Below are 20,000 nucleotides of genomic sequence, written 5' to 3'. Positions count from 1 at the left end.
CGAGGAGGACACATGTCTGATCATCTGATCAATCAGTCCATCGGGAGTCAACCTGAAGCCAGACAGGTGAGTGGACACTGACATACAGACATTGGACACAGAGGGACAGACATTGGACACAGAGGGACAGACATTGGACACAGAGGGACAGACAGAGGGACAGACATCTGGACACAGAGGGACAGACAGAGGGACAGACAGAGGGACAGACAGCAGGCAGGTTGCTGTAGCTGTGTGATGAAGTGTCAGGTTACACAGTGTCTTCTGTAACTCACTTTAAAGTTAAAGACTGTTGGAGGACTGATGTCTGTCTTCTGTCTTACAAACGCCTGGACACGTTTGTAAGACAGACAAGCTAATGCTAACGTTCCATTAGCAGAATATAAAAACACACTGACAGACATCTGGCACCACCTACAATTATGTTTTAAGCCCCTCCCCCTCTGCCTCGTAGTCATGGGGACGAGCATTTAGGGTGCATCACTTTTGACCATGATGCCTTGCATGATGTCCAGGGTGGATGCTCCAAAAACTGCCTGGTGGCCCCCTGGAGGCTCCTGCAGCAGTCCAACCCTGTGAAGGAAGCTCAGTGTGGAGACAGCGTCTGACTCCGCCCACCTTCCACTTAATCCAAATCTAGGCCGAGAGCTGTGCAGTCAGCTCACAGCTGTCACTCACAGTCCGGCCCTGTAAGACACACGTTACCATGGAGGTCTGCTGAGCCCGCCTCTAGTGGCCCCCAGAGGAAGCGCAGCGTCAGGACCACTCGTCAGGGGACGCGTCAGCCTCCATCAGAGGCGTTCCCATTATTGTGTCCGCCTCACACAGACGCCATGATGGTTGCTCCTGTGATCAGAAATCGTCTCTGTCCACACACTCAGGGCGCCCTGCTGTCAGCTCTGCTGTAGGTGGCGCTGGTCTAATATGTTTTGCTTTGTTCGGGTTCTTTGCTCTCATTTCAGTCTTGAGGGGGGCGGGACGTTTTACTGATCCACAGCTGATGACGGCCAATAGAAACCTAAGGTCTAAACGACCACCTGATCACCATGACAACCACATGATAAACAGCAGCAACACTTGGAGTAAAGAACCTATGGAGTGGGAATGAGGACGCTGACCCTCAGCGACCTCCTGACGAACTTCCTGTCTGCCTGACTGCCCACCATGTCCAGCCCCCACCACGTCGCCGTCCTCCCCGTCCTCCCCGTCCTCCTCGTCCTCCTGCTGCCGCTGGGCCGCGGTCAGAGCGGTGGTCAGTTCGATGTGTGTCGGTCTCTGCGCAGCTCGGAGGCGGGGCCCGGCTGGGAGTTCTACGCCTGTCAGCCCCCGCCCACCAACATGAAGGAAGTGATGCAGATCAGAGTCGACCCCCCCGGCATCACCTGTGGAAACCCACCTGAGAGGTTCTGCACGCTGGTGGGTCACACACATGCATCACAAACATACCAGGTGACCTCTGACCTCTGACGGCCCGTCAGGAAGTGCTCTGACATGTGGAGAGCGACTGTAAGACGGCAGAACGTCTCTGACCAATCAGAGCGCAGACTCACTGCTCATGCTGCGAGTGAGATGTCCCTGTCAGTCATCCTGAGGTTTGCTGCAGGGGTCCTGAGCCACAGGTTGCACAACACACAGAGGACATCAGCCTAATTGTTCCTTTGGGAAATTGAATTATTGATAAATGTAACAGCAAAAATACGTCTTAATAATTGATGTGATTTCTCAGTAAAAGTCCGGTGTGTGTCCCCTTCACTGCCACTCAGAGGTGTGTGTGTGTGTCTGTGTGTGTGTGTGTCTGTGTGTGTGTGTCTGTCTGTCTGTGTGTGTGTGTCTGTGTGTGTGTGTCTGTGTGTGTGTGTGTGTCTGTGTGTGTGTGTGTCTGTCTGTGTGTGTCTCTGTGTGTGTCTGTGTGTGTGTGTCTGTGTGTGTGTGTGTGTCTGTGTCTGTGTGTGTCTGTGTGTGTGTCTGTGTGTGTGTATCTGTGTGTGTGTGTGTCTGTGTGTGTGTGTGTGTGTCTGTGTGTGTGTCTGTGTCTGTGTGTGTCTGTGTGTGTGTCTGTGTGTGTGTATCTGTGTGTGTGTGTGTCTGTGTGTGTGTGTGTCTGTGTGTGTGTGTCTGTGTGTGTGACAGTTGGCAGCAGCAGCTGAAGTTAAACCATAAACCGCTAACACTCACTGATCAGATTAGAGTCAGGGTTAATCTGTCACGTTTGTCAGTGCAGGTCTCTCTGACCTGTTTGAACGTGTTTTCCTGATGGTCCCTGAACGTGTCATGATTTAAATATCAGACCACTTTATTACATGTCAAAGTAAAACCCCTCCAAAAATAACGAGGTCACTCCAACTAGACTCAGCAGGACGCCATGATGGAGTCACTGAGCAGCAGTCACATGACCAACAGTCAGAGAGTCTCTGACCTGCAGCTGGTTTCTGTCTGAACACCTGAGTGATTCTACACACACACAGACACACACACACACTCTGCTGGTGGTCCTGTGTGTGTCTGTTTGTGTAGCAGGACTTCATCGTGTCTTTTCTCCATCACCAGGAGAACCCCTACCTGTGCAGCGATGAGTGTGATGCCTCCAGCCCGGACCTGTCTCACCCTCCTCAGCTGATGGGGGACCGGGAGCGGGGCGGACTCATCACCTACTGGCAGACTGTTACGTGGTCCAGGTTTCCTGAGCCCCTACTGGCCAACATCACTCTGTCCTGGAACAAAAGTCTGGAGGTGGTGGACGACATCGTCGTCACCTTCGAGTACGGCCGGCCGACCAGCATGGTGCTGGAGAAGTCCATGGACAAAGGTGATCCCAGGAACATCTGAGGGCTGAGGAGCGCCCCCTGCAGTGAGTGACTGCAGCCTTAAAGATCTGTGTTTGTGTTGCAGGCGTCACATGGCAGCCTTATCAGTACTACGCCGACGACTGCCTCGAGGCCTTCGGAATGTCTTCAAAGCGGGTCTCTGATTTAGCACCCAGCAATCTCACCCGGGTCATCTGCACCGAGCAGTACTCCCGCTGGGTTGGAGCCAAGGTGAGTAACTGGACCTGGTACTGGTTGGACGGTGAGGTTCAAACACACTCATATTAAACTGGTCTTGGCGAACAGGAGGAGAAGGCGGTGGTGTTTGAGGTGCGTGCTCGGTTTGGGGTATTTGCTGGTCCAAAGTTGATCAACATGGACTCCCTGTACACCCGCATGGAGACCATGAAGGGTCTGCGGGACTTCTTCACCTTCACCAACCTGCGGCTGAGACTCCTCCGCCCGGCGCTTGGGGGGACCTATGTCCAGAGAGACAACCTGCTCAAGTACTTCTACGCCATTTCCAACATTGACGTTCCTGCCAGGTATCCATTAGAAGCAGACACAGCAACATGTGACACATCCCCGCCGTGTGGAACCTCATCACACGTCTGTTTCCAGGTGCACGTGCAACCTGCACGCAGCTCAGTGTGTGCTGCGCGACGCCACACTGCAGTGCCAATGTGACCACAACACGTCAGGGCAAGACTGCGAGCGCTGCAGCCGAGGCTTCAAGTCCTGGAGGGCGGGGTCATATCTGCCCCTGCCCACAGGCACTGCCAACACCTGTAAGTAACCTGTACACACACAGACACACACAGAGACACACACAGAGACACACACGCAGAGACACACACAGACACACACACAGACACACACAGAGACACACACAGAGACATACACAGACACACACAGACACACAGAGACACACACGGAGACACACACGGAGACACACACACAGACACACACAGAGACACACACAGACACACACAGAGACATACACAGACACACAGACACACACAGACACACACACAGACACACACACAGACACACACAGAGACACACACGGAGACACACACACACAGACACACACAGAGACACACACAGAGACACACAGAGACACACACAGAGACACACACAGACACACAGAGACACACACAGAGACAGACACAGACACACAGAAAGACACACACAGAGACACACACAGACACACAGAGACATGCACAGAGACATACACAGAGACACACAGAGACAGAGACACACACAGAGACACACACAGACACAGAGACATACACAGACACACACACACAGAGACACACACAGACACACACATACATACACACAGACACACACAGAGACACACAGACACACACAGAGACACACAGAGACACACACAGACACACACACACAGAGACACACACAGAGACACACACAGACACACACAGACACACACAGACATACACAGAGACACACACAGACACACACACACAGAGACACACACAGACACACACATACAACATACACACAGACACACACAGAGACACACACAGACACACACAGACACACACAGAGACACACACAGAGACACACACAGACACACACATACAACATACACACAGACACACACAGAGACACACACAGAGACACACAGAGACACACACAGACACACACAGACACAGAGACACACACAGAGACACACAGAGACACACACACAGACACACACACACAGACACACACAGAGACACACACACACATACACACACAGAGACACACACAGAGACACACAGAGACACACACAGAGACACACACACACACAGACACACACAGAGACACATACACACAGAGACACACACAGAGACACACAGAGACATACACAGACACACAGAGACAGAGACACACACAGACACACACAGAGACACACACAGAGACACACAGAGACACACACACACACACATACATAGATAGAGGTGCTGTAAGCAGTTTTCTGTCTTTCACAGGTGAAATAGAAGAAACTGCAACCAGTAAGTACGGTTCAATACATCACTTGTCTGTCTGCCTGCTCACCTGCCTGTCTGCCTGTCTGTCTGCCTGTCTGTCTGCCTGTCTGTCTGTCTGCCTGTCTGCTCCCCTGTCTCTCTGTCTGCTGACCTGTCTGTCTGCCTGCTCACCTGTCTGACTGTCTGTCTGTCTGCCTGTCTGTCTGTCTGTCTGTCTGTCTGCCTGTCTGTCTGTCTGCCTGTCTGACTGCCTGCTGACCTGTCTGTCTGCCTGTCTGACTGCCTGCTGACCTGTCTGTCTGTCTGTCTGCCTGTCTGCTCCCCTGTCTCTCTGTCTGCTGACCTGTCTGTCTGCCTGCTCACCTGTCTGACTGTCTGTCTGTCTGCCTGTCTGTCTGTCTGTCTGTCTGTCTGCCTGTCTGTCTGTCTGCCTGTCTGACTGCCTGCTGACCTGTCTGTCTGCCTGTCTGACTGCCTGCTGACCTGTCTGCCTGTCTGACTGCCTGCTGACCTGTCTGTCTGTCTGTCTGCCTGTCTCTCTGGCTGCTCCCCTGTCTCTCTGTCTGCTGACCTGTCTGTCTGTCTGTCTGTCTGTCTGTCTGTCTGTCTGTCTGTCTGCTCTCCTGTCTGTCTCTGTTGCATTGTGAGACATCGGTCCATGTCTTTGTTGTGTCTCAGTTTTCCAGTTTTATCCAGAACACAGTCTCTGCCATCACCGCCTGCTCTGATTGGTCAGACGGTTGACCAGCGGGTGGGTTACAGATCAGAGTTCACTGTGGAGGACAGTCTCAACAGTAATCATTGTCTTTTAAAGGGAGTTAACTACAACAGATGGTGTGTGTGCCTAATCCCTGCTAAGCTGTCTGTCACACACACACACAGAGTCAATGATCAATAATAACAGAATGTTTGCAGCAGGGACAGGAAGTAAGAACAGGTAGATGAGTGGAGCAGCTGAATCCTCGGTGTGTGCCGGTCTGGAGGATTCAGCTGTGGTTCAACATTAGAACACAGGCTGGTCTCTGCTGTCCTCTGACTGACCAACCAGAGCACTAACTCGCTCTGATTGGACGCTCGGCCTCGGGGTGTGTTTAGGTCAGCGGCAGCTCCAGAGCTCAGTCTGGGAAGAGATTCACTAAAGAGACACAACTCTTCTTCTCTGACAGAGGCTGGGGACTCTGCCTCAGCAGCTTCTGATAGACCCTCTGCCTCATCAGATGGAGTGACTGACAGTACAGCCTCTGCCATAACTGACAGTAGGACACAGGCAGGCACTGATGCTGCTGGCAGTACCACAGACAGTCCTACCACAACCACAGACCGAGCTGATACAACCACAGACCGAGCTGATACAACCACAGACAGTCCTACCACAACCACAGACAGTCCTACCACAACCACAGACAGTGCTGATACAACCACAGACAGTCCTACCACAACCACAGACCGTGCTGATACAACCACAGACAGTCCTACCACAACCACAGACCGTGCTGATACAACCACAGACCGAGCTGATACAACCACAGACAGTCCTACCACGACCACAGACAGTCCTACCACAACCACAGACAGTGCTGATACAACCACAGACAGTGCTGATACAACCACAGACAGTCTTCAAACAGTGTCAAATACGGCCCCGACATCTGCGACCACAGACACACGGACTACTGCTGACACCACCACTGACATTAATGATGGTCGAACAACCAGTGCATCCATGAGAGACACTAGACCCATGACTTACTTTACTGGTACGAGGGATGCTGTGGACGTTCTTGAAACAGGTGCAGGCTCTGCGGCTACATTGGGCACTGGTGCTGTGGTTCTCACTGCTGTCAGCAGCACTGTTAGTACTGCAGGTATTGACGCATTTCCAGACTCAGGCAGTACTGCAGGACCTGCAGCAGACACAGCTACATCCATCAGTCCAGACCTGGAGACTGAAAACACTCTGTCCAAACCAGCTCCCACAGTACCAGAAACCACTACTCCCATCACCAGTAGTACCTCCAGTCCCACCAGTATCAGCTCTACTATCTCAGGCAGTACTGACTCTAAGGTGTCTATTTCTGACACAGTGACTCCACCTTCTGACTTCGCCTTCTCTGAAAATGCTGACTTAAACCCACTGACCAGTACTGCACCACCCACTGGTGCAGCAGTGTCAACTGCACTCCTGCCTCCAGTAACCACCCCTGAGATTATCCTGTTCAGTGACAGGGCTCTATCTCAAGATATTTCACCAACGGGGTCAACCAACCAGACTGGAAAGGCTCCACCTACTGTGGGAGCCGACACCACCTCTGTTCCAGATGTACCTCCTCCACTGGAAATACCTTCTCTGGATATACCTCCTTCTGATGAAACTCCTGTTCTATCAGCCCCTGATTTACCTCCTCCTAATGTACCTAGTCCAGATGTACCTCCTCCTTCTGCTGGACTTCCTCTGGATGTACCACTGAATTTACCACCATCTGATGTACCTCCACCTAATGAGGCTCCGTCTGTTGTATTGTCCCTTGATGTCCAACCCCCTGATCTACCTTCTCCAGACGTGCCTCCTCCTGACATACCCAGCCCAGATGTACAACCTCAAAGTGTAACTGCTCCTGATGCAAGTCTTCTGGATCTACCACTGAGCAAACCATCCTCAGACATACCTCCGCCGGATCAGTCAGTTGTGTCATATCCTGGTGTTCCTCTTTCAGATGTGTCACTGAAAGCACCATCACCAGATATGATTCCTCCTGCTAAAGCATATCCAGAAGTATCTTCCCTTGATGTTCCACCTCCAGATGTGCTTCCTCCAGTACCTTGGGAAATACCTCTTCCTGATGTACCCCTCCCTGATGTACCCCTCCCTGATGTACCTCCCCCTGATGTACCTTCTCCTGATGTACCTCCTCCAGATGTTGCTCCAGAAGTGCCATCCTCTGGGACTCCAGACACTTCGATAGATGTACCTCCCTTTGATGTACCTTCTCCAGATACACCTAAGCGTAATGTACCTCCTCCAGGTGTACCTTCAGAAGTGGCACTCTCTAGGACTCCAAACACTCCGATAGATTCACCTTCTCCTGATATACCTCTAACTGATGTACCCTCTCCTGATGGAATACCTCCAGAAGCACCTCCTCCCACATCTCCCCCTCCAGATCCAGATTCTTCTGTAGAGTCCTTGCCTCCTGCTGAAGAAGGAGAAGGTGATCCTGCATCTGACACCACCTTAGATCGGCCTGGTGATTTTGCCCCAGTTGACTTCACCTTCCCTGTTCCAGAAGATCCAAATTCTGTTGAACCGGGACAGGATCCAGGATCTGATTCTGAAGCAGTAGCTGTTGGTGACTTTGAAAGTCTTCCAAATACTTTCCAGGGATTTGTGGAAGCTGAATCAAGTTCGATTGATCTGGATTCTATCTCAGTGGGGGAAGGCCCCGGGGACACAAGGAGGGGTGAACCAGAAACAACCAGAAAAGATTATTTTTTGCCAGACAGTAACAGACCTAGTCCAGAACCTTGGCCAGATCTTTCTCCTGTTGGTGAAAGTCCTGTAGTGGGATCTTCAGTAGCTCAAGGGGGAGGGGAGTCCTTTGGAGGGGAGCCAGCTCAACCATCAGGAGGGTCCAAGTCTACCGAAAACAAAGAGTCCAAACAAGAGAAGACAGGAGAACAAAACCAAGAGGAAGGTACTGAACTCTAAACATGTGAAATATGACTTCTGTCTCTCAGAGTGTAAATCATTTCTCTTTATGTTGACCTAAACAGCTGCCAACAAGGAAACTAAAGAGGAAGGAGAGAAGGAGAAAAATGAGAAAGGTTACGAGAAGAAAGGTACAAAATCAGTCGTTGTACTGCCACCGTCTGGTGAAGAGTTTAACTCTGTAACAGTAGCAGGACCTCCAGTAGTAACAGCAGTAGTAGTGCTGGAGGTTAGTCAGTAGCACATTGGAGAGCCCTGACCTGGTGTTGCCATGGTTACACATGATGTTTTGTGTCCAAAGTGACCCAGAAGATTCTGATCCCAGGAGGACCAAAGTTCAGTCAGCTGTCCAAAGTCGCCTATGTCAACTTTCAGGGTAAGACCATGGTCATCCAGTATGTACTAGAATCTGCCCCAGTGGTTCCCAAACCTTCTCTGTGTGGCCCCCTTTTGTAGACCCCCCACCCCCACCCACCCCAAACAAACAAACCAACAAACAAAGGAAACTGTGCTTTGGGTTGGTGTCAATGAAGATTCTCAGTCATCCCGGTCATCTTCAGTCAGAAGGTGGAAGATCTGGACTTGTAGAGTTGGAGTTGATTGATCCTCCGCTCTGTGTTTTTGGTCCCTCCTCAGCACATCCGTCCAGACTTTGTGTATAAATAATCTGTTGCTCATGTGACCTGTGACTAGTTCAGCCTCCTCCATCAGTGTCCCATTATTCTTTATGTCTGAGTTCCTGCTGGGGGCGGGGCTACATTCATGGGGCGGGGCTTCATCTCTGCTCTCTGTTCCCATCAGATTGTGAGTGTAACGCTCACTCCAACCGCTGCAGCTACATCGATTTCATCAACGTGATCACGTGTGTGAGCTGCAAACACAACACGCGAGGACAGAACTGCCAGTTCTGTCGCCTCGGTTACTATAGAAACACCTCGCTGTCACTGGACAATGAGAACGTCTGTGTCGGTGAGTAACGAGCATGTGCACACGCACAGACCTGAGGCGGCTGATGATGATGCTGACGATGAAGACGTCTGTGTGTGTCCTCAGAGTGTGACTGTGACACAGAGGGCAGCGTCTCTCCTCACTGCTCGGACTCGGGTCTCTGTCCCTGTAAAAGTGGAGCCGCAGGGAGGCGCTGTGACTCCTGTCTGCCCGGATACACCTGGAGAAGCGGCGGAATCTGCACAGGTACATTCCTTCATCATGTTGTCAATAAGGTTATTGATAATCATTCAAAATTCCTACTGCTCTGCTCTCAGTGAATGTGTGTGATGAGGAGCGCTTGGTCTGTCAGAATGGAGGAACCTGTGTTGACTTCCAGAGCTGTGTCTGTCCAGATAACGTCACAGGTAAGCTCACAACCGATTGGTGTCACAGGCTGTAAGCCTGATGATGTCACAGCTCAGGGTAATGATGTCATGTGTGCAGGTGCGTTGTGCGAACAGAGCGTCTGTCTGAACAAAAGTGGTTGCCTTGACGGCGCTGAGAGCTCCTCCCCCGCTCTGATGTCACAGGCGTACCTGCTGGGCCTTTGCTGGATCACCTCCATGCTGGGCTGACAGATACAGGCCACGCCCACCCACTGAACACAAGGATGATATTAAACACTATGTGACCACAAGAGAAGTGTTTACTGTATTTACTGGTTATTTACAGATCCTGTAACAAGATGTGACATCACAGCCCAAGGTGTCCGGCTGTCTGTTGGACAGTCACTGTGGGTCCATCAATGTCACTGTAGACATGTGATTCATTTAGTTCACAGAAACCGTTCTAGTAATTAGTCACACTTGTTTATGATTTTGTTTGGTCATGTGACGAGTGCCTCCACACTAAACAGAGACAGAGACAAGAATCAGACAAAACACACTAATGGAGGAGTCATCAAAAACATACCAGAGAACTGTGAGGACAGAACAGAGGAACCCAGCCAGCTCTCGTGCAGTAGCACACTTCGTCATCTGAAGTCACTCCAACAGGAGTCAAACATCAAACAAACAACCGAGCCAGGTTTCTGATCCGTGATCCTGAGTGTTGAGGAGATAACAGTGAAAACACTCCACATGTGCACCTGTTCATCATCTGCAGCAAATGTGGTCAGAAGAACATTCCCCTGTTCACAGAGGACGGTCCTACAGCAGAGGAACATGACCGATCACTGCTGTGTGTCTGTGTGTGTGTGTCTGTGTGTGAGTGTGTGTCTGTGTGTGTCTGTGTGTGTGTCTGTGTGTGTGTGTGTGTGTCTGTGTGTGTGTCTGTGTGTGTCTGTGTGTGAGTGTGTGTCTGTGTGTGTGTGTGTCTGTGTGTGTGTCTGTGTGTGTGTGTGTCTGTGTGTGTGTGTGTCTGTGTGTGAGTGTGTGCGTGTGTGAATGTGTGCGTGTGTGTGTGTCTGTGTGTGTGAGTGTGTGTGTCTGTGTGTGTGTGTCTATGAGTGTGTGTGTCTGTGTGTGTGTGAGTGTGTGTGTCTGTGTGTGTGTGTCTATGAGTGTGTGTGTCTGTGCGTCTGTGTGTGTGTATCAGTGTGTGTGTGTGTGTGTCTGTGTGTCTGTGTTTCTGTGTGTGTGTGTGTGAGTGTGTGTGAGTGTGTGTCTGTGTGTGTCTGTGTGTGAGTGTGTGCGTGTGTCTGTGTGTGTGTGAGTGTGTGTGTCTATGAGTGTGTGTGTCTGTGCGTCTGTGTGTGTGTATCAGTGTGTGTGTGTGTCTGTGTTTGTGTGTGTGTGTCTGTGAGTGTGTGTGTGTCTGTGTGTTTGTCTGTGTGTGTGTGTCTGTGACCCCTATACTGGTCAGCTGATCCTTCACGTTTGAACCTTTAGTGACGTCACACTGGGCGGAGTCAAGTAATAAAAAAGCTTTTTAAACGTCTGAACCACGTGATTGATCGCAGAGCGAGCATTGTAATTAAGTTGTTGTTGTTTTTGTTTTTCAGCCCTAAGCCTTTTTATTATAGTTTGTTTGGCATGCGGCTTTACGTAGCTTAGTGACGTCATTAGTGTGCGTCAATAGCACCTGATCCACCGGCAGCATGAGGAGGTGGTGGCGGACCGGAGCGACCTTGCTGCTCGGAGGAGGTCTCGGAGCTTCAGTGAACCGCTTGCTGGGTGACAGAGGCCGGCAGCACCAGGAGGAGAACCCCGGTCTGCTCAGCAGAGTCCCGGTGATCCCGGTACCGACGGTCCAGGCCTCCGAACTGACGGTGAGCCTATAATGAGCCGGAGCTCCAACGGTCTGTGGGATCAGTGCAGGTGTATTGGATGTGTTGGACATGACGTGATGCATGCTGGGTAGGAGTCCTGTCACACTTTAGAACAGGCGCGTCACACGCTGTTCATTATGTGTCGCTCACAAACGAGCTCCCAGAGCCGATTCTGGGTAAGAGCCGAGAGGAGCCGAGAGCATCCGAGAGGAGCCGAGAGCATGTAGGCAGTGGCGGAAGTAAACATCGGGAGTTCTTCTTCCATAAAATTCCATTTAAATCGTTTCAAGAGAAACACTGAGCCTCAGCGGAGTGGAGGAGGAATATTAATAAAGAGAACAGCACTTTGTAATAACTGCACGCTGACTGAGGCGTTAGTTGATACTTAATTCCCCGAATTTCCCTGAGGGACCTTCCCAAAGGGATTAATAAAGTATATTCTATTGTATTAATTAAGGCTTTATACATCATTTATATGCATATTTATCATGTGTTTATTAATTGTAATTTTATAATTAATAAATTACAATATATAATTATAATAATCTAGGAGATGTAAGTGGTAATAAGATCCTTCATGAAGTAAAGTAAATGATGAATAGACTGAATAGAATTTGTAGTTTTATATGTTTGAATAGAATTCAAACATATAAAACTGTGTGTTGTGAACGTTGAAGTGAAACAGCCCACCGATGATGAACAGGAGTCAGTATCAGAGACTCCAGCTGTCACCAGAGGCTTCGCCTGGAGCGCCTCTCTTTAGGAGCTCCTCTCTTTAGGAGCTCCTCTCTTTAAGAGCGCCTCTCTTTAGGAGCTCCTCTCTTTAGGAGCTCCTCTCTTTAAGAGCGCCTCTCTTTAGGAGCTCCTCTCTTTAGGAGCTCCTCTCTTTAAGAGCGCCTCTCTTTAGGAGCTCCTCTCCTGCGTACTGCGACAGCCTCGTCTCGATTGGCTGAAAGCATCACTCACACATGTGACTGCAGAGTCGTCATCTCCTGGTTATCCGTCACCAGGATGGAGCAGAGGGATGGATTCATGTGGACATGGGTACACGTCTTTATTCTTCAGGTTTCTGCGTTTACACAAACAATCGGGTCAGCGTGAGTAAGGAGAGGGAGCTCTGCTGATGGCAGCACTGAGTCAAGGAGCAGGCAGCCGTCCTCCTTTGTGTCCTGCAGGTGCAGCAGTAGCGCCTGATGGGAGCCAGTCTGGTGTGTGAGGGTCTTGGACCGGGCTGTTTGCTGGTCTGCGTGTTAATGTTCAGTCAGGTGTTCCAGTGATGTCACAGCAGGTGATGTCACAGCAGGTGACGTCACAGCAGGTGACGTCACAGCAGGTGACGTCACAGCAGGTGACGTCACAGCAGGTGACGGTGTTCTGCAGGCAGCAGGTTGTAGATCAGCTGGTGACTGATTGCTTTGTTTTCCAGGTGAGTCCGGGTAGCTCAGGAGCAGTGATGAAATATGGCTTCCCCTCATTAGCCAACATCAAGACCAGAGAGTCCTACGTCACCTCCTATGACCCACGCACACGCACGGCCTCCTGGGTAATAGAGCGGCTAAGCCCCGCCTCTCTGAGCGGCCCGGCAGACAGAAAGTTTTGCGACTTCAAAGAGGATGAGAGGTGAGACATCAGCTGCATGCTCAGTATGTCTCAGGCTGATGATGTCATCAGTGGAATGATGTCCATCTCTGCGTCCATTGGCAGCGTGCACGTCTTCCACAGAGCGACCAGTGCCGACTACAAGGGGAGTGGCTTTGACAGAGGCCACCTGGCTGCCGCAGCCAATCACAAGTGGAGCCAGAAAGCCCTGGAGGATACCTTCTACTTGAGCAATGTGTCTCCCCAGGTAAGCCCCGCCTCCAGGTGACATCAGAGAACAGTGGATGGATCTGGGTCAGCGCTCTGTGTTTGCCTGCAGAACCCTCACCTGAACCAGAACACCTGGAACAACCTGGAGAAGCTCTGTCGCTCGCTGACCAAACGCTACCTCAACGTGTACGTCTGCAGCGGGCCGCTCTACCTGCCCAGGTAACCCTCCACCTTCTTCTCTGTGGCATCTGAACGAGGCGACTGCATGACATCATCCACTGTGTGTGCGTTTCAGGCAGGAGGTGGACGGGAAACTTTACGTACGATATCAGGTCATAGGACGGAACCACGTTGCCGTGCCGACACACTTCTTCAAGGTGAGTCTCGCCTGTCTGTCGATGTTACTGTGGACAGTTTCATAAAGCAAAACAGGCCGCACCTCACGGAGTTAAGGTGCGGCCAAATAAAGTACCGTTAGGCTGAGAGCTGACGCAGATCAGGACTGAACCAGAACCTCCACGTCAGACTGAACCGTCCTCATGAGACGACCCTGCTGTAAACTGATGATCTGTCTGGTGTTTCCTCAGGTGCTGATCCTGGAGCAGGCGGATGGCAGGGGGGTGGAGCTTCGCTCCTATGTTTTACCAAATGAAGCCATAGATGAGAAGGTTCCTTTGGAGCGCTTTCTGGTTCCCATAGAAACCATCGAGCGAGCGTCAGGACTTCTGTTTGTGCCCAACATCATGAAGAGGACGAGCGGCCTGCAGGCCATCACCGCCAAATGAACCGCTTCCCCTACACTGATGAGGACTGCATTACCCACAGTGCTCTGCTATCTGTCTGCTCTGTCCACGTCTACTTTGGTCTTTGTATGTTGCTGGAAATATTTAAATCTTCAATAAAAACAGAATCAATAACACTGATCAGGAGCTCAGAAGATGACACACACATTCCTTTAATAAACACACATCACCCATTCTACAACAACACAAGCTTCAAAACAAGAGCTCTGGCCATTTCAGTCCGAGTCTGCCCACAGCTGATGGCTGACAGCCAATCACAGACAGGGGGCGGGGCCTGATCAGGCTTAAAGCAGCTGTCCGTATGGTCAGGTTGGCAGGAGGTCAGCTGTTGTCTACCTCCATGTCCTCTGAGCTGAAGATGACCGACAGCTGGTACCTCTCCTGCTGCTGCTCCACCTGCTGCTCCTCCCCCTGCTGCTGCTGCTCCCCCTGCTGCTGCACCTCTCTGTGGAACCTCTTTAGCGCCTTCTGCAGGCCAGGAACAACCCTCTCCTGCAGGAAGTCAATGATTTCTGCAGACGACACAACACACACAGGTGTTAGTCCACACATGGAATGAGATGAAGGCTGTGTCTGAATCACTCCCTAACACTAGAGGGCAGTGTAGGGCAGCATACAGGGAACTCATTGAAAGCATTTTCGGACATTTCGTTAATGACGTCATTGCCGTCTCAATAAACGAGCTGATCTCTGCCGCCAATCAAACTGTTGTAAGCTCAATAAACATAATGAACACAGCGGGTCATGTGACAGTCCACAGTCACGACATTTAGACACTACTTTTCGTGAGGCATTGTGGGATACAGGTCCTATATGGGCTCTACAGTTTCTCACTACACATTCAGGCAGCTCTTTAAAACACCATATGCAGTGATCAGGAGTGACTTCGGTTCAGAACAGTGCAGCACTCACCTCCGTAGGACAGTCTGGTCCAGTTGGGGACTTTGGAGACCTTGAGTCTGTGGAATGCCTTCTGTACTGCCATGGGCGTCACTTTACTGAAACACAACCACCGGGTGTCAGCTCAGGGGGCTCCACCTCTATACACACATCTATCTGACCTTTGACCTCACCTGATATTCTGGGCCACCTCGTCCCAGTCGATGTCCGCGGGGTCGTCCACGTTCATCCCATACAACCTGAAACACACAGCATCCTGTCAGCACTCTGTCACCTGACCTCTGACCCCATATTGCTTTTAGCGGCGTGTGACCTTACGTGTTGATGAGCTGGATCTTGGCCTGCAGGCCGTCAGCCCTTCTGCTGAAGACGGAGCCCCCTGCGGACAATCTGGAGTTCAAGAAGGTGAACCTGGAACACACACAGACGTCACCTCATATCTCACCATAACTGTCAGCTGGTGAGGCGCAGCACTGACCACTTGAGACGACACTGGGTCCAGGAGCGGGTCTGGACCTGCTGACTGATGTCCTTCCAGGGCAGATTGTGACACAGCTGGTCTCTGCTCAGGCCAGCAGACACAGGATGGGGTTGGACTAGAGTCTCCAGGTGAGCCCGGATAACATCCTTTAAGCGGGACTCTTCATCAGTGGACCAGGGACCGCGACCTGAGGCTGGACGAGGACAAACATGGTTCATGCCTGGAGTTTGGGTTCAGGGATCAGAAGTCAGGGTCAGTGCTTACCGATGCTGACGAAGCGTTTCTGCAGGGCGTAAACGCTGCGCCCTGTCTTGTCCGAAATCGTCCTCCAGTCGTTACCATGGAGATTCTGAAGTTTAACTAGAGAATGCAGCTCATCCGCTGAGAACCTGGAAGATGAAACCCACAGAAGGTTCTACAGGCAGAAAACACAGAGGGACAAGGTCCATGCACACAGAGGGCTCCACTGACCTCCCCATGTGGTTCCTTTCGTCAAAGATCTTCTTGGCTCTGGTGTAAACCTGGTGACACGTGCGAGGGATTCCCTCAGCTGCAGACACACAGCTGCTGTTTAGGTACAGTTCAATGTCTGAGGGCGACGCCCCCTGGCTGCTCGCTGATGTGTTTACATACCAATCCTCTCCAGGAAGTGATGCTGTACTTTTAGCCTCCTGATCTCCGCCTCCTGCGCTTTGTACCTCTGAGGAAACAGAAGCTGATTGGCTGAGCTGATCCCCGTCAGAGCCAGGAAGTCTGCAACATTCTCCCTGATCTGCCCATTCTCGTGCCTGGAGCACCGTCCCCGACGCAGAGGGATGCCTGGAGGAGGAAGAGCAGTAGAGTTATCACTGTTTGTACTCTCTGCAGTGTCTGCAGTGTCTGTAGGTGTCTCTGCAGTGTCTGTAGGTGTCTCTGCAGTGTCTGTAAGTGTCTCTGCAGTGTCTGTAGGTGTCTCTGCAGTGTCTGTAAGTGTCTCTGCAGTGTCTGCAGTGTCTGTAAGTGTCTCTGCAGTGTCTGTAGGTGTCTCTGCAGTGTCTGCAGTGTCTGTAAGTGTCTCTGCAGTGTCTGTAGGTGTCTCTGCAGTGTCTGCAGTGTCTGTAGGTGTCTCTGCAGTGTCTGTAGGTGTCTCTGCAGTGTCTGTAGGTGTCTCTGCAGTGTCTGTAAGTGTCTCTGCAGTGTCTGTAGGTGTCTCTGCAGTGTCTGTAAGTGTCTCTGCAGTGTCTGTAGGTGTCTCTGCAGTGTCTGCAGTGTCTGTAAGTGTCTCTGCAGTGTCTGTAGGTGTCTCTGCAGTGTCTGCAGTGTCTGTAGGTGTCTCTGCAGTGTCTGTAGGTGTCTCTGCAGTGTCTGTAGGTGTCTCTGCAGTGTCTGTAGGTGTCTCTGCAGTGTCTGTAAGTGTCTCTGCAGTGTCTGTAGGTGTCTCTGCGGTGTCTCTGCAGTATCTGTGGGTGTCTCTGTAGGTGTCTCTAGGTGTCTCTGCAGTATCTGTAGGTGTCTCTGTGGGTGTCTCTGTAGGTGTCTCTAGGTGTCTCTGCAGTATCTGTAGGTGTCTCTAGGTGTCTCTGCAGTATCTGTAGGTGTCTCTGTGGGTGTCTCTAGGTGTCTCTGTAGGTGTCTCTAGGTGTCTCTGCAGTATCTGGACCTTGCTGTTTGAAGTTCCTGAAGCGCGGCAGGTCGTATCGCACCAGGTGGTTGATCTGGTCGATGGACTTCTTCTTGATGTCTGGAACAAACTCCTGCAGCTCATCCACCAGCGCCCAGTCCACCCTGCAACAAACCCCACGTTACCACGACGACTCCTAACATCATGACATCACTGACAGCAAAGGAACTCACTGTGCATCAGCTGCTGTCACTTTGTCGGCGAGTATTTTTATGGCTCCATCTTCGCTTTGCTTCTTCTTCTTCTGTGGTTTTCTCGCCGCCTCCGCCTCCTCCTTCTTCTTCTTCTTCTTCTCTGGTTTTCTCGCCTCCTCCTCCTCCCTTTTCTTCTTCTCTGGTTTTCTCGCCTCCTCCTCCTCCCTTTTCTTCTTCTCTGGTTTTCTCGCCTCCTCCTCCTCCCTTTTCTTCTTCTTCATCTTCTCCTCTGTATTCGTACTCACCACAGCCCCAACTTTCTTTTTCTTCACCTCAGCCTTGTTGGTTCCTGTGGACTCTGGTCTGTTGCTGACTGTCGCCGTGGAAACACTCTCCTCACTGGTGGTAACCCGTGACTCCTCCTTCTTTCTCTTCTTCATTTTCTTGCTCCTCTCTCCACCTGCAGCAGGAGGAGACCCGCTGTCCTCATTTCCTCTGGTCTGTTCATCATTGGAAGGAGAACAGCTGATTGCCTCCACCTCTTCTTCCTCTCTCTTCTTCTTCTTCTTCTTTGTTTTCTTCTTCTCTTCTTTCTCTGGAGTGTCAACATCTACAGGAGAAGGGGGCTCCTCCCAACTCTCTGCCCGCCTCCTGCGCTTCTTATGAGGGGAGGGAGACTCAGCAGAAGGGCTCATCATGAGGAGGTGCAGACCAGTTTCTGGAAGAGGCTGCAGATTATTATCAGATTACTATCAGATTATTATCAGATTATTTAGACCTGATCCGACCCTGGAGTTTCAGTAACACCTGATCAGTGCAGACTTTACTTAACCCTAACCCTTCTACACTCCAGACCGTTTCCACAGCACCAGATCAGGGTACAAAGGAATCCGATTCAAACTTCAATCATTGAAGCGGATTCTTCTCCCTGAATGGAGTCATGTAGGTGCAGCTTGTAGCTACGGTGGCCCTACAGGCTCAGCTCACACACTTTAAAGCACAGAGCGTATATAAAGTATTTGGCTCAAACTCCACCAACTCGCTTTGTGCGTCTGTTGTGCTGCAGTGAGCGGCAGGCCGCCATCTTTCTTTTCCTGTGGAGGTTCAGTCTGAGCTGAAGAAGCTGATAAAACCGCGTGACTGATGAACTGAGGCCCGCGTGAAGCGAACACACACACACAGCTCGCTGTTTACACACTCGTTCAGAAGTCCTTAGTCTCAGTTCTTACCGTAAAAACCCACTGCCTTCTCTCCACGCGGCTCCACTGGGCGAACCGTGTTTACTTCCGGTGTGCTTTTTGCGCATGCGCAGCGTTTCTCAAAGAGCAGACGACAGCATGCAGAGGTCTCACTCTGACAGAGTTTGCAGATCACGTTTACAGGCAGAAAACACAGTTCTAAACGGAGCCGCAGTGACGATTTATTTCTGTAGTCCAACCAAGAAGAACAGCCAATCAGAGCCCTCCACGGTCTTTGGATTATCGCAGTAAAAAATAAAGTTATTGATCCTCTCAGGTGGAGTTCAGCAGGACCATCTTCACTAATGAACACCACTTCATGATGTTTGAAGCCTGAATATGATCACATGACAACACCATCAGCACCAGCAGGGTCACGCTCTGACCTCTGACCTGTCCTACAGCACACCTGGATGACCTTTGATGACCCTGTCTGTAGTCCCATGTAGCCACTTGTTAGCATGTAGCCTGTGTTCAGACAGTGACCAGTGGTCAGTGGATTCACTGTGTGTGTGGTAGAAACCTGCTGAGCTCCTGTTGACCGCAGACCTGATGTCACACACATGAACCAGCAGCGCCCCCTTCAGGGCAGAATGCTGCTAAGAAATGAAAACAGGGACATGAGTTTGTTAGAGAATCACTTTAAATCATCAGACAGGCGTTAAAAGACATCTACAGTTACACAGCTGATCGTCTACACAGTTAAAGGGTCAGGGCTCAGACCAGGTCCCTGATCTGGTCCACACAGCTGCATCAGTCTCAACATGAGGCTTTGGACCTGGAGAGGGCGCCTGCTGATCAGAGAGGAGATGAGGCTGTGCTGGGCCCGTCCACAGGGAGGCGAGCGAGTGTCACCCCCCCCTCCAGGTGGACTGTGAAGCAGCAGATCATGGTGTTCTGTCTGCAGCAGAGTTTAGTGTGTGCCCCGCATCTTCTCTGATTTTGGACTGCTTCTGATACAGCGCCGCTCACAGGCCGGGCATGTGTACTGCAGCGTTTTCAGTGGGTTTGTGTGGATTTGCGTGGAAAGGAAGCCGCCTGTACCATGATGTGGCCTAGCAGAGGAAGCATGTTAAAGTACCAGGATGTTGTCCTGTGTTCTCACACACAGTCCTCTGTCATGTGACCTCTGCTGGGACAGCACAGAGGACAGCAGCACACATCAGAAGTCAAAGGTCAGGGCTCAGTGCTGTGTTGGGCTACCATCAATGATTAGGGTCCAAACCCAATCCCAAACCCAGATCCAGATCCAAAGCCAGTGCAGCAACA

The 20,000-nt window shown here is 51.1% G+C and overlaps 3 protein-coding genes across 4 annotated transcripts in view; 1 reads left to right on the top strand and 2 right to left on the bottom strand.

The window, feature by feature from the left end:
* The first annotated feature begins 11,485 nt into the window (after nucleotides 1-11,485).
* endog (endonuclease G) lies at nucleotides 11,486-14,438 on the top strand. The gene is made up of 6 exons (XM_028415006.1): nucleotides 11,486-11,706; nucleotides 13,133-13,326; nucleotides 13,411-13,552; nucleotides 13,625-13,734; nucleotides 13,811-13,892; nucleotides 14,103-14,438. Exons 1-6 carry the CDS (start codon nucleotides 11,536-11,538, stop codon nucleotides 14,298-14,300), a joined length of 897 nt encoding a protein of 298 aa, XP_028270807.1. The 5' UTR covers nucleotides 11,486-11,535; the 3' UTR covers nucleotides 14,301-14,438.
* An 8-nt stretch (nucleotides 14,439-14,446) lies between these two features.
* On the bottom strand, nucleotides 14,447-18,813 carry LOC114441876 (transcription termination factor 1-like). Of its 2 annotated transcripts, none has more exons than XM_028415003.1 (11): nucleotides 18,723-18,813; nucleotides 17,533-18,221; nucleotides 17,339-17,463; nucleotides 16,333-16,518; nucleotides 16,171-16,249; nucleotides 15,964-16,088; nucleotides 15,697-15,892; nucleotides 15,537-15,629; nucleotides 15,392-15,457; nucleotides 15,231-15,316; nucleotides 14,447-14,830 (listed from the first exon to the last, which is right to left on the bottom strand). In XM_028415003.1, the coding sequence occupies exons 2-11, from the start codon at nucleotides 18,189-18,191 to the stop codon at nucleotides 14,640-14,642; spliced, it is 1,806 nt and encodes a 601-aa protein (XP_028270804.1). In that variant the 5' UTR covers nucleotides 18,192-18,221; nucleotides 18,723-18,813; the 3' UTR covers nucleotides 14,447-14,639. The 2 variants fall into 2 exon arrangements, with proteins under 2 accessions (XP_028270804.1, XP_028270806.1); XM_028415005.1 differs by having other exon boundaries at nucleotides 17,533-18,211; nucleotides 18,723-18,811.
* Nucleotides 18,814-19,714: 901 nt separating this feature from the next.
* Nucleotides 19,715-20,000, bottom strand: part of gpsm1a (G protein signaling modulator 1a) — a 14,532-nt gene continuing 14,246 nt past the window's right edge. Inside the window, exon 4 of the mRNA XM_028414807.1 lies at nucleotides 19,715-20,000. This exon is cut by the window's right edge and continues 308 nt beyond it. The gene's annotated coding sequence lies outside the window, so the exon portion shown is untranslated.

Source organism: Parambassis ranga, chromosome 9 (assembly GCF_900634625.1).
Source record: "Parambassis ranga chromosome 9, fParRan2.1, whole genome shotgun sequence".
NCBI classification, from domain to species: Eukaryota; Metazoa; Chordata; class Actinopteri; family Ambassidae; genus Parambassis; species Parambassis ranga.
The sequence above is the reverse complement of the archived record's forward strand: the minus strand, read 5'-3'. Positions and strand labels throughout refer to the sequence as shown.